The sequence below is a fragment of the Solanum lycopersicum genome, chromosome 5, assembly GCF_036512215.1.
Source record: "Solanum lycopersicum chromosome 5, SLM_r2.1".
NCBI lineage: Eukaryota > Viridiplantae > Streptophyta > Magnoliopsida > Solanales > Solanaceae > Solanum > Solanum lycopersicum.
Window position 1 is genome coordinate 64,805,663 of NC_090804.1, and position 14,317 is coordinate 64,819,979.

At 34.0% G+C, this 14,317-nt stretch overlaps 2 protein-coding genes and 1 long non-coding RNA gene across 3 annotated transcripts; 2 read left to right on the plus strand and 1 right to left on the minus strand.

Annotated features, from left to right (window-relative positions):
* Window positions 1-1,852: 1,852 nt before the first annotated feature.
* Window positions 1,853-8,559, plus strand: LOC101260437 (uncharacterized). The gene is made up of 6 exons (XM_004239984.5): window positions 1,853-2,814; window positions 3,556-3,734; window positions 5,578-5,636; window positions 5,755-5,883; window positions 7,212-7,347; window positions 7,963-8,559. The coding sequence occupies exons 1-6, from the start codon at window positions 2,295-2,297 to the stop codon at window positions 8,314-8,316; spliced, it is 1,377 nt and encodes a 458-aa protein (XP_004240032.1). The 5' UTR covers window positions 1,853-2,294; the 3' UTR covers window positions 8,317-8,559.
* Window positions 8,560-8,933: 374 nt separating this feature from the next.
* LOC138348625 (uncharacterized) lies at window positions 8,934-11,117 on the plus strand. The gene is made up of 3 exons (XR_011221412.1): window positions 8,934-9,220; window positions 10,128-10,288; window positions 10,412-11,117. It is a non-coding gene; the product is annotated as an uncharacterized lncRNA (long non-coding RNA).
* Window positions 11,118-12,596: 1,479 nt separating this feature from the next.
* On the minus strand, window positions 12,597-14,245 carry LOC101260139 (HMG-Y-related protein B). The gene is made up of 2 exons (XM_004239983.5): window positions 13,971-14,245; window positions 12,597-13,509 (listed from the first exon to the last, which is right to left on the minus strand). The coding sequence occupies exons 1-2, from the start codon at window positions 14,010-14,012 to the stop codon at window positions 13,033-13,035; spliced, it is 519 nt and encodes a 172-aa protein (XP_004240031.1). The 5' UTR covers window positions 14,013-14,245; the 3' UTR covers window positions 12,597-13,032.
* Between the last annotated feature and the right edge of the window lie 72 nt (window positions 14,246-14,317).

A 14,317-nucleotide genomic window follows, 5' to 3' on the forward strand; every position in this document is an offset into this window, starting at 1 on the left:
TGTCCTCTGTCAAATCCACTTAAAATATTAATAAATCTTTAAATCCAGCTAATTCACCAACTTTCTCTTGAAAAATCCAGAACATAATTTACATTTAAAAAAAAATGTTTAGACTATTAAATTTTATTGAGTTATCTTTATAATAATTGCACATTGTTGTGCAGTAGTACTTGAAGTTGACCTAACACCATTGATTGATGTCAGTTTCTTGTGGGGTTGAGTGTATGTTTGATCGTTGATTATTTTCGTTATACATTAAAATAATAATTTTTCAATTACACTTTTAAATAGGAAAAAAAATATCTGTTTTGAATATATATGTATTTGACGGAATAGATACACGTATTATATAATATCAAATACATACAAATTAATTTAGTGTAATTTATTTCTAATATATTGTATATGTACTACATAATGTATTTGACTTTCACGTTTATGTATTCATGTATTTAATATTAATTTCATCCAATGTCTTTAATATTAATCTCATCTAGTGTATTTGATATTAATTTTATCCATATATCATGTATTAAATATTTAGTGTATCATTACTACTATCACATATTCGATATTTAGTAGTAAATATCTAATATATCCATACGTAAATATATGTAATTTTCTTTTTGGAAAAAAAAGTTTGAAATATATTCAAATTTTGATTGAATTTATTATAAAATTTTCAAACTTTGAGAAGGACCTGTTAACCCTTGCATTTATTTAATATGTATACTATTTTTTAAATGAACAACTAAATGGAGACAGAAAAAATAAATCTATCTAAAATTTAAGATTGTTATAATAATTTCGATCACAATTCAAACATATTTCAAAATTTTCTTCTTTTAATTCTAGTGGGAAAGATGCCAAAAAGCCTTAATTAACCATGTGGTAGGAACATGTCTTCCGGGTCATAAAATAATTAAGATTAGTTAATTAAATAGTCTAAGATTATGTTAGTGCATATAAGACAAGGGTAAAAAAATATGAACCTTTTAGTCTATAGAGAGTGACATGGGAAGATTCGAAGTACACAACAACATTGAATTTGAATATCACAAATTGCTCATGTGAGGACAACAAAAACGATTAATTAATTAAATTAATTCTAACCCTACTATATATTTTTCTAAATCTCTTAACAGATAACCTCTAATACTTGGTTATTTATTGTTTTTTTTCCATAATATTTCAGTAACACTATGTTTGGATCATTGTTATCTATTGTATCGTTATTAAATCTACAATGTTTGTTTTGATTATTACTTAAAATGTATTTTATTGTATTGTTAAATTCCGTTGTTACGTAACAATGAGAAGCCTTATTTTATGGAACAACCAATTATATCTTTACATAATATTTCAAAATACTATTTTACCTTTTACCTTAAATATTTAAATCAATCAAACCTCCTATTCTAGAATAATTAAGAATATTTTAGTAAATTTATAAATTATTATACATTACGATACAATCAAATCAAACAACTAAAATGGTATCAAACAACAACAAACAATATAGTCTAGCCAAACATTGTATAATTCAACAATAAAACTAGATCTAAATAAAATGATAAAATATATATTTTTTTAAAAAATAATAATTATTCTGTATGATATATTTTGACTTGACACAAAATGATAAATACTCTTTTTTTAATATTTATTTTATATAATATAGTTTGATTTAACGCAAATTTTTTGTTTGATACTTATATGTAAAATAAATGATAAGTACATGTTTGTTTGACTGTGAATCAATTATTTTGTTAAGGACAAAATAAATACTTTAAAATGAAATTATAACTAAATAGAAAAATATCTCAATTCTTTTTTAAAACTAACAAAAAGGGAAGTGTTTCACATTCTTAATTTAAAAAGAACGATTTAATTTAACTTGATTTAAAATTTAATAAAACAAAAAGAAATACTATAGTAATCTTAAATTATAATTATAAAATGTAACTTGATTAAAAGATTATTTTTCTAAACGAAGACGTATAAATTAGGACGAAAAAAAGTAACTAAAAACGATATTAATATTTAAAACGGGAGGGGTGCTAATTCAAACTGTAATAATTGGGACCAGCAATACAGTTCGTTCGTTCGTTCATCACAACAACAAGTAGAGCTTTACTCAATAATCACAAAATTTTCATTTCTCTCTGATTCATTTTTATTGTGAATCTACTCAATTTTCTCTTTCGGCGGAGAATTTGATTTTAAGCCACTAATTTTATTGAGTCGCGTTTGTTACCATATTATTTGAAGCTGAATTTTAACAACACTAATAAATGTCAGTTGCTTGCGGAGTCGAGTGTGTATTGGTAGTTGGTTGTATCCGTTGGGCATGGAAACGCTGCACTTACATCGGGAATAACGACAGTGCTACGTGGCCGGAAGCTACCTGTGAAGAATTCGAGCCAGTTCCCCGTCTCTGCCGGACAATTTTAGCTGTATATGAACCAAATCTCCATAAACCCAAATTCCCACCGCCGGGTGGGTATCGGTTAAACCCGGATTGGGTTGTAAAACGGGTTACCTATGAACAAACCTCCGGCCGGGCACCGCCGTATTTGATCTACTGTGATCATGAGCATAAGGAGATTGTGCTTGCTATTAGGGGTTTGAATTTACTGAGTGAAAGTGATTACAAAGTACTGTTGGATAATAGATTGGGGAAACAGATGTTTGATGGAGGATATGTACATCATGGGTTGTTGAAATCTGCTATTTGGGTTTTAAATAATGAGTCTGAAACTTTGAGTAAGCTTTGGATTGACAATGGAAGGAGCTACAAAATGATATTTGCTGGTAAAATTTCAACTTCGCACAAATTTATTATTTGTGATTTCAATTTTGTAATGATCTATAAGTTTATATTTTGCCATTAAAAAAAAGACCCATGATTTTTTTATTTTGCAAAAAAAAAAAAAAAGAAGCTCATCTCATCAAGAGGTTTGACTTCAAAGTTCTAAACTTAGGCATTATATTTTTGTTTTTTGAACCGAAAATCGTAGATCCGCCACTAATCAATGAATATCTAGTTACTTCTATTATAGATATGTTAGACCAGTGAATCTTTGTAATATTATGGGTATTTGAAAGTTTGTAAATAGCATGTGACCAACCGAAGGAATATGGAGATGTGTGATTTATTAGTTCGGTGCTTTAGGATATTTCGATCCCTTAATTTGGGAACTATGATTTGCTTATTTGGTAAGATTGTATAAGGGTTGGAGAAGTTTTGATAGTTTTCATACATTATGGGGTTTTCATATTAATAAGAAAATAATACAACTTCAGTTGGAGAAGTTTTGCATATCCAAACGAAATTTCAACTTCAAATCAGCATGATTTCAAATCAATTACATTTGAAATTGATGTCCAAAACAGGCCCTTAGATTAAGTTCTTGTAAATTTACACTATTTCCAATCCCAATACAATTGGATTTTTGGATTTGAGTTGCATTTTAACCAGCCGAAACTTGTTTTAACTCAAGTAATTGGGTGGATTACTAAGAAATGGTTGATTTTGCTGCCACTATTTCGCAGGGCATTCTTTGGGTTCTGGTGTGGCGTCGTTGCTAACAATAATTGTTGTGAATCATAAAGATAGGTTAGGCGGGATTCCAAGGAATCTTGTTAGGTGTTATGCAGTTGCACCAGCAAGATGTATGTCACTCAACTTGGCTGTTAAGTATGCTGATGTAATACACTCAGTCATATTGCAGGTGAGTGTCAAAGCTAATTCGAAATTAAATCAATGGGTGCAAATGGAACATGAACTTTGTATTTTAAAGAAAAAAGTTAGATTATATTTGTAATTTGAATAGAAAGACGCTATCTTTGTATGTGGCATACACACATGGTAAGAATGCTTATGCGAAGCCAAAATCAGTTTTTTGTTTTTTCATTGAATGGCCTTCATAGCCTTAAGGTGATCTATCCAAAGAGCGTATCCCATAATAGATTCTGCTAAAGTTGCACTTAATGAAGATGTTCTAATGCATGCTCCTTTTGTAGCTTTTACTGTGATAGAGAGATGGACTAGGTTTGTAGCTTTTACTGTGATAGAGAGATGGACTAGGAGGGTGATAGAATAAGATAATGTACTGAGTTGAGGATAAGGAGGCAGCAAATGCTACCTAAAGAACGAATATTAATGGTTAGTGTATCTTTCCTTTGATTTACAACAAATTGAATCTTGACCATCCGTGTCGTATGTTAGCATTTGAGGAGCAAACTGTAAACAAAGTATATTCATACGATCATATCAGGGATGAGATGATTGAAACACCCTTTGGTTGACTGTAGTGGAACTAACTGGAATTTTCACCTTTCAAAGAGACAAAAATAAAGAGTAGCAAGGAAAAAGTAACATTGGAGATTGTGAGTGGTCAGAACGTGTATGCTATGCACTGAGTTAGATGGCTTCTTTCCTTGGCGAGGTTTTACTGACCTACTTTTTTTTTTTTTTGATGATAAATAAACAGACAGAAGAGCAGTTCTGGTGAATTTACAATGCAATGACTTGGGTGGTTGTTGCATTTCCTTAGCTATATTTCCTCTTTCTTTTCCTTTCTTATTCCTCTTTTTTTACTGGGAGTTCACTAGCTTTTGCGCTACCTCCATGAACTGCTGATGGTAGTAGTAGTTGATTAGAGGATCTTATGCAGCGAAACAACTCTTCTATTGTGTTTTGTTTTCTCTGGCTGACTCCTGATCCACTGTATGCTATTTAAAAAAGAACAATCAGGCTTATATTCTATCCTCTCTATAATTCTTACTGACGAAGTGCTACGTTAGAGCAGTTCTTCGCCGTAGTCCCTTTGAACCACACCCTAGATGAAAAAAGTGTATTCTGTGAAATTCCTACCAGCAGGCTTCTGTTTAGTCAAATTAAATTGTTTACATGTTGTCCTTTGTCTCATTGTTTATCTCGTTAACATTTGGCTTCACTGCTAAAGCTAACGCCTGCTCCTCATCCTTCTCCTTTAGGATAGGATCCACCTTGGTCATTTTTGTGTATCACTCTCAGAGGATTGATTGTCGCTTTCTTCATACAAAATATCTTGAAGGACCGAAAAGATCTTTAGTGACGAAATCATCACATCATATTCAGAATATAGGTTAATTCCAACTGAGCTGATAGCTTAGTTGCTAATGATAATTTATCACATTATGTGCAGAATATAGGTTAATTACGGATGAGCTAATGTCTTACTCATTCTCGCAGCTACTGATTAGTTAAAACCGTTGGGCAGTGCAATTGTTGGGATATCTTGTTTCTTTGGTGTTTCTTTTTTCAATTTATGAGAAATTAGTTGAGATATCTCAGTAAAATATTTGTCCACATAAGTGGGAATCTTTTCCACTATTATTCTGTGATCATATTTGCAAACTTTAGAAGTTTCTTGTTTGCAGCTATTTATCTTGCTTGAATTCTTAAGACTAAAATTTTGGCCTTGAAACCATAAAAGGACCCGGATACTGAATATAATTATATGTGTGTTTTGCTTTCTCTTCAGTTACCAATGTGAATTAACAATGGTACAATGATTTTTTCTTCTGCAGGATGATTTCCTGCCAAGAACAGCCACACCACTTGAAGATATATTTAAATCCATCTTCTGGTTAGTACAATCCTTATACACTCTGTGTGTGCATAACAATGCCCTTGAGTTCTCTATGTTCTGCCTTTGAGTGATTGCTATAATTATCTCTTATATCAGGCATTAATGCTTTCAACAGTTTACCCTGCCTGATATTTTTGATATGCTTGAGAGATACCTTCATCCCTGAGGGCAGAAAACTCCGAGATCCAAGAAGACTTTATGCACCTGGCCGAATGTATCACATTGTAGAAAGAAGATTTTGCAGGTAAACCACATTCAAATGAGTGATACTAGTATGGCTTGTACTGTCAAATAGTCAAAGTAATGCAAACTAATGATTATATATAATAAAAAGAATCTTTGTCGGATAGTTTCACAGAACCGCGTAACTTTGCTTGTAGTCATTGTGTGCTTTAACTTTGTCTTCTTTATAAATTATAGGTTCCCTCAGTTACCTGATGATGTTTCTTTCTTTTTAAATATCCTGTTATCTTGATTCCGTATTTAAGTTTCATAGCGTGGGTCACAAGTCTATTGAATTGGTGTTGGGGTGGGGTCTGATCCTTGCCACTATCGACTAGTATGAGTCATTTCAAACATCTGGTGGCTATGATCTCCAAAATGGAATTTCTTCTGGAAGCGGTTTTAGTGTGTTCTATTTATGTAACTTCTTATACTCGATCATGAGTTGGTCATGTGCTCTTAAGCGGTGTTCACTCAACTATCAACTCGCCATTATTCTTTGCCCTCGTCTAGTTAGATGCTTGGATTAGGATATGCTTAGGTCCCTGAACTATTGGAGATGTAATAGAGAACTACCATATGAAATGCATCATCATCTGCATATCCTATAGCATATTAAGCAGAAGATTGCAGAATAGGATCAATCTCACATAAAAAGATGAAGCCCACTACGAATACCACTACGAAACATTGGAAGTGCTGCATTCCTACATTTTGTTTGAAGATAAAGAAAGTAAAGTATAATAGAGATGGTGCATCTTTGCGCATAAAAGCAGTTTGTAGTAATTGTTTCAATTCCTTTTCATTGTCACCAATCAGCTTGCAGCATTAAGTCTCATTGCTTTAGTTTCCTTTAATTTAAACATAATAAATTTGATTATTCTTTCCCGTTCTTCTCCCTAAAGTGCGACATGAGTTGGTTTCAAGTGGGGGAAATAAGAACCTTAAGCAGTAAGAATAGATTCTTGGTTCAGTTATCTCTTGTCCAGGATCTAGCTACCTAACAAATTTTCCTGCTTGTATGCTGTGTATTCATCATGTGTTCTGATACTATTGCATATTCTCTTCACATAACTGTCAGCACAATATCTGAACATGCTTGGGCATGTACAATTGTTGTACAGATGCTGCTATGGCAGAGTATATTCAAATTAGACCATGGGGTTTTCCCACTGTTTCGGATTTCAATTATCAGTAAATAGAAAACATTTTTACCTAACAAGTAGAACTTTTTAATTCACCGACTTCTTGGATGTGATTTTAGCTCTCATTCCATGCTTCATTTTTGTTATGATATTTTGACAACGGTGATGCTTGAGTACTCCTGATGTGTAATTTTGTGCTTGCCAGATGTGGGAGGTACCCCCCAGATGTTAGAACTGCAATCCCCGTTGACGGAAGATTTGAACATATTGTGTTGTCATGCAACTCTCTATCCGATCATGGGATCATTTGGATAGAAAAAGAATCTGAAAAGGCATTTGCAGTAAGTAGCATCAATATTCCTTGTACTTTGGAAAGAAAGCTGTAGTTGGTCATCTATGATTACATTTTAGGATGGAATATATAAGGAGTAAATGACTTGACTTTATCGCACTAAAATTTCAACGACAAAAGCATGAACCTAGTCATTTTGTCATTAGTGAGAGGGTGATTGTCTTCATAAAAAAAGAAACTAAATATATGTGTCTTTGGGAACTAGTAACTACTCCAAGGATTTCCTTTGTAAGAAGGTGTAGCTTTTTGCATCAAAGTGTAACTTCTGCGACCTATAAAAAGCTTCCAGCTTTTCTCTCTCCCTAAAAACATAGTGTAACCATTGCCTTTCAATGTTTAACTCTAGAAATACGCTATTACTCACCATCTGGATTACATGCTGCATATAGTGGTACTAGAATGTCTGTTTTCCATTAAAATATTCAATTTTAAGATCCCCGAAGAGCATAGCAGCAGAACCAGCATATATCTGCATGTGTGCAAGTCATTATCATTTTCTTTTGTGGTTACATCAACTGTGCCTCAATCCCGAATCGGTTGGGGTAGAGTAAATGAATCCTCTTGTGTTGAAAGACTGATCTTGTTGAGGAAAACGTCCATGCAGAGACTTAAGGAGGCTAGTGCGGAGACCACCACTTCTCCCCCTAAAGTGCAGAAATTTGAAAGACTGAAGACATTAGAAAAAGAGCACAAGGATGCAATCGAAAGAGCCGTCAGTTTAAATATACCACACGCTGTGGGCGTAGGGGAAGAGGAATCCTCAACACAAAAAGAGGAAGAAGAACCCATAGAGGATATAACTTTTGAGGCATCTCAAAAACACGACGAAGATGCATCCACAAGCAAAGCCCAGGGAAGTGATGCAAGAACTAGCTTGCACGAAGTAGTTGAAACACTTCTCAATAGAGACGAATCTGGGAAATTACAATTAAAGAGAGAATCAACTGGTCCCGAGTAGCAACTCTGTTCCAAGGTGCTTTTCTCTCTTTTGTGTATGATTGATAAAAGCATTAGTCATGTTCCAACAACTTATAATTCTTTTGTATCCTTGTAGCCCTGTAAAAATTCTTTTTTTTGTACACGAGCGCCACCATTGATGTACAATTTGCAGCCTCATCAAAAGTACGGTTGCAAATATTTTTGTGCTATAATTCCCTGTAGAATCATGTTCATTTGGTTTTCTGATGCTCTATCCTCTCAATTTGTTGTCCCTTAACATTGTAATTTTTCCCTGTCACATTGTTGACTGTGTGTTTGCTGGGATGAGTAATTCTTGATCTTCCAATTATGATGGATGGCTAAGTTTAAACAAGTTAGCCTCTTCGATGCCATGGAAATGTGCTATTTCTCTAGAAGATACAATATTGGTCCTTGTCCATATATTTGAATTCACTGTTCCTATTCCTTGCCTAAGTACGCTGTGTAGTGGTTCAGGTTTCCAGCCAAATATGTTGAAACAGTAGTAATATTTCTCGTTAATACGCATGTTTTCCTATTAGAATACCAGACTAGTGATGAAGAAAGTTTAGTGCTTTATATTATAAAAACTCCTTTTTGGGCTCCCAATTTAGACGTGAAAATAGGCCACCATCAGAGGTCAACTACAAAGCTCCCCAGGTTACTCAAAGCCATATTTCAATGGAATCAATTTACTGTCAATGCCAACTCGCTGTCACCCTGTCCATCTCAATGATAGATCTTTGATTCAGGAGGAAGAACTGGCGATAGACACAAAACTATTCATTTTGGCTCTATACTTGTTTGAATAAAATGACCGAGACCAACTGGTTAAACAAAGATGAAAGTCGGCCATAATTTTCCAGGAATCCTGCATGTGGAAGAGCTCTCGCTCCACGATTCAGGTATGTTTGCAGTTAAGATACTCAAATTAGAAATGCATTTTGTGTCCTGTCTTCAAACAATATCTAGCCATGTTATGCTTCATACGTTTGACAAATATTTGATTGTATGTTAATCTGTTTTAGCAATCGAATGAGGGTTATGACATTAACATTGCTACAGAGAAGCCAATCGAGTTGTTGACAAGTTGGCGTCTCTTAGTCACAACCAAGAAGAGCTCTGTATATATTGTACTCATACTTTGGAGCTCTACTTGGACAGATTTGAAGCCTGCCACCTTAAATTTTCAGCTTTATAGCCTCTTTGTATTTGTTTTTGCAGTTGGCTTTTTAGCTTTTAAAACTTTGTTAGCCAAGTTCAGTCCTTGGGGTAAAAGCTCAGGCACATCCCCTCTTTTACAAGTGTATTTTCAAGTAAGTAGCTGTAAAATCGTGACTAGTTAGAAGTAATAAAAGGAAAAAAAAAAGGCATAATACAGACCCTTAAACTTGGTGCAAGTAAATACTTTAACTTCATTAAGTTGGCCACGTGAAAACCCCTGCTTTGAGAATGCACATCTAGAATGCACCCCTTTAAAGGTGTCTTGATATACATTTTCAAAGTTAAGGTGTTCGTGAGACGCACCGAGGTAAAGTTGAAGTGTCTAGATGGTCAAATGAAAGTTGGGGTGTTTAGTTGTCGGTTGAGGTCAAGTTAAAGTGTCTATCATGTATTATGCCAAAAAAAGAAGGATTTTTGTAGAAGACTGCCAAATAATGCTTACTAGGAGGTCACTAACAATATGTATCATCCTTTTTTGAGATGTTGGGCTTTCTTTTTCTCTTTTTTTGGCATATGGTAGAAAGAAAGAGAGTGAGGGAATTCATTTGAATTGAATAGCTAGCTGAAACTTTCTTGTTCGTTTCAAAGCGTTGAAGAGAGGAAGATACAAGACATTCTAAAGATAGTTGATGTGGAAGATTATGATTTCTAATTACGAGTCTATTTTCAAGCTAACCTAATTCCTACTTCCGCCACTACCTATTGTTACTACTCATTGCCAGTGTGAGTAGACGGTGCTCTCTTTTTAGGTACGGGTTTATTCAAGAAATTTACAAGTACTAGTTTAATTTCCCCCTGAACCATGTTATTCTTTCTTCTTGAATTAATGATTTCCAGATAAAGTAACAAGTATGTTTTGGTTTCTCATTCAGTATCTGGTATCCACATTGGAGTCCGAGTAAATTCGATTCACATAAGATGATTCCATACCCAAGGAGACTTAAATTCTGGACTTCTGATTAAGAATGAAGGAGTGCATATCGATACTTACTTTTTGAACAAGTAAATGGCAATGGTGAAACAATGAGGCATATGCTTTGTGGTCCCTAGAGTAAAAAAAAAAAAAACTATGACAACTATGGCAAAGATTCTAAAGAAAATGTACTAAGATGAGGCTTTAATGATGGACCATCATGTTGTCCAGCATCTTTCTGTTGAAAAGATATTTCAAAGAATGAAAAACTATGGGGGTGGTCCTGGTGCTTAACATGTGCCAATTTTCTAACTTTACAGTAACCCTTATCTATATTTATTGAATTTGATATTTGTATTCAATGTCTACTGTTGCTACTGTCTTTAAAAACTATACTTGATAAGGTAGGCCATTAGCCAATTTAAGACCATTTCTACCATTGGTGGATTCAAATATAGCATAAGTAAATATGGCGCTTCTTTGAAAATTTAAGAAAGCTGAGTTTGGAGTTTTTGAGTTCTTTTGTAAACTTTATAGGGTCGGATAGAATTATGCATGTATTAGTGTGCTATTGTTTGCTTTAGGGTCATAAATAGTACTTTACTTATATGTAAGCTTCTTTTTTGTTTATTAATATCAAAGGACTTTGTTCGTATTTTGTAAAATTTGTCTTTATTTATATCACAAAAACTAATTGAGGATGACTTGTAGTAGTAATGGCGGTGGCGATGGCGGTTGATAGTGCTAGCTAATGTTGATGACCATAATAGTTAATAATGGTGATTGAGTTGTGGTGGTGACTCTTGTGATAGTGATGATTAGTGATGATAACAGTCGACCCAGGATTTTCGTCCAGGGGATTCGAAAAATAAAAGTATAAACGTGTATATAAGCCGACAGAACAAAATTTCAAGGAAGTAATTATATATAACTTTAGTGGCGGATCGTTGAATTTTTTTGGGGTTTAAAATCACGCTTTTAGCATGCTTTATAAAATAAAAAACTAAAAAAAAGTGTAAAATTGGAACTGAAAAAAAATAAAACACGAACACCGCACTGCAATTGAATGGCGGATTTCGATGATTAAGAGAAAAGTCTAGTTCTCTTTTCAATTGAAAGGGGAATGGATGTCTTATTGAGAGTAATCACGGAAGAACCTTTTCATATATGAGAGCGATAGGCCCGCTTGAAGAGCAAGCTTGATAATAAATAGAGAGCTCATTCATTCATAGCAGATAAGGCAGGCGGGGGCTCTCTATCCTGAAGATAATATTTTTTTCATTCTTAAAAGCCTTCTTTCATATTCCTCCCGCATGGATTTGAACCCTTGATACGAAGGTTAATTTTCAAAGGAACTATCACTAGGCTATCTGTTTCAGTTTGTCATTTAGAGTTTCAAATTTTATATATCCACATATGTACAAAAGATTACCTTATATATACCGTAACTTTTTGCCGAGGGGATTCACCCTGAAACCAACGTGGATCCACCCCCGTCAAGTATGGTGATTAACAGCGATTGTACCTATAGTTAAGGATGATGGTTGTGGCTAGTCTAACTTTTAGTGATGTAACATTATCCATTTTAGTTTAAGCTTGATATTTCCTATAAAAACTACACTATATATAGTTTATTTTTCGTATTAACATTTAATTATACTTTATTCGCACACCTAACAACCACTTTCTAAACAATGTATTCTTCATTCCACTAACAACAATTAGACCCTTTTACTCACTCCAGACACATAAGAAGATTCCAACACTCTGCTACTCCCACCAAGAGGCATCAGAGGACTTGTCATAAAACATCAAGATTCCAACCCCAAGTGGGACCTTTTTTTCTTTATGACAAAAACATGATTATAAAACATTTTTTCTAATGGATAAGAGATAATGTCTTCAAACACAGACAATCTAGTTCGTACACATTATGTTTTTTGTCCCAACAAAAACATGTTATCCACTACAATGTCTTACATTTCATTATCCACTTAAACCAAGAATCTATTCTTTTTCCTTTTTTTTCTTTCAACTTGAGTTTCATTACTTTAGTAGTCACCATCAAGAACCTACTCCATAAAACAGTTTCAATTGTTAACATTGAAGTTCATATTAGTAGGTCAATGGTAAAGAGACAAGAGTAACAAAAAGATTCATCAACATAATGAAAAGTGCAACAATTACACAGACTACACAGTGAATCTTGAAACAAAGTGTTAAAACACACAAGTACACAAACCCCTAACAACCTGTATAACTAATAGGGGCATTAAACATACTAATAAAAAAGACCAGTGCACTAAGCTAACACTATGTGCGGGGTTCAGAAAAGAACCGGACCACAATTAGTCTATTGCACACTGTAAACCATGACCCTAGTCGCATAACGACAATTAGTCTATTCTACGCAGTCTTAACTTTGAAACCATGACCCCCTAGTCACACTAGGGCAACTCAAACTGAAACTATTACATAAGATAATACTACTAACACCTAAAAAAAAAGAGGATATTAAGACAACTAAGTCATTAGAGTCATCACCATCAGCAAGAGTCCAATAACAAGTCTTAAAAGTTTTCAGCATTCCTCAATATCATCATCATCATCATCATGAGCAGGCTGTGGCCTAACTTTCCTAGGCCTACCCCTAGGCCTTCCAGTAGTAGAACCAAGATTTGTTGAATTGGGACCTCCAGCAACAGATTCTGGCTTTGGCTTCTTGGAACTAGGTGGTGCATTAGGGTCTTTTCTTGGGCGCCCTCTTGGCCTTGGTGATGCAGGTTCAACAGATTCAACAGCACCAGGAGGCAATGGAGCTTTGGGTTTTGGTGGCCTACCACGACCCCTCTTTGCTGGAACATCTGGACCAGGTTTGATGTAATTGTTCTTGAGGAAAATCAGATCTCCATTTTGCTTCATGTTGTCCAAATGTAAAGGTAGCATCTTTGAAAGATCTTCATTCAGATCTCCATACTTTGTTTCAATGTACTTGCTTATTGATGACTTGTTTGCACCCCCTTCTTGATTTAGTTCATCAAGAGCTTCATAAATCATCTGTTAACAAAAAACCTTCAGTTTTATCAAGAAACAAACATATGCACAGATCTATTAACAAACAAACAAACAAAAAAATGCATTCTTGATATCATTTGTTCTCTTTTTCAACAAATACAACTAGGGAATTTGGAAGGGGGAAAAAAACAAAACTTCATTTGGGGTTCTAACAGTTACAAAACCTCAAACTTTACAACCACAAATCCCAGGGAAAAAAGGGCAAAAAGTTAGAATCTTTTTTGTGTTTATGTTACAATGAGGTTAAAGAAAAAAGGGTTCTTGCATGTATCTTCAAAGATTACATCTTTCATCTAGAATTAAGGTAAAAACACTGATATATGAGTAAAAAGATTAAATCTTTATAGCATAAAGAACCTTAAAAGATGATTTTGAGCTCAAAATGTTAACAATTAGATGCTTTAAAAAAAGGGAAATTTGAAATCTTGAAATTTAGTATTTACCTCAGGGTATGAAGGGAACTGGTTGAAGCTTTGAGTAGCCATGGATAGAGAGAGAGTGTGTGTGTGTGTTCTAGAGATGTCCCTACAAGAAAGAAAAGAGTGTCAGCTTCAAAAGCACAGTTGAAAAATTGCTAACAAGTACTCACAACTTGGAATTAAAGAACAAAGAATATTTTGGGGCAAAAAAAAAAGTATATTCATAGTAGATGAGTGGCTTAAGATTGAAAGATAGGAAAATAATCAAACGGTTGAGAATGTTTGTTACATTGTGTTACAAGGATATATGACGTGTCTTTTCTTTTGTCTTTTTTTGTGAGTCAAGAAGATAACAATGGACTATAATTTAC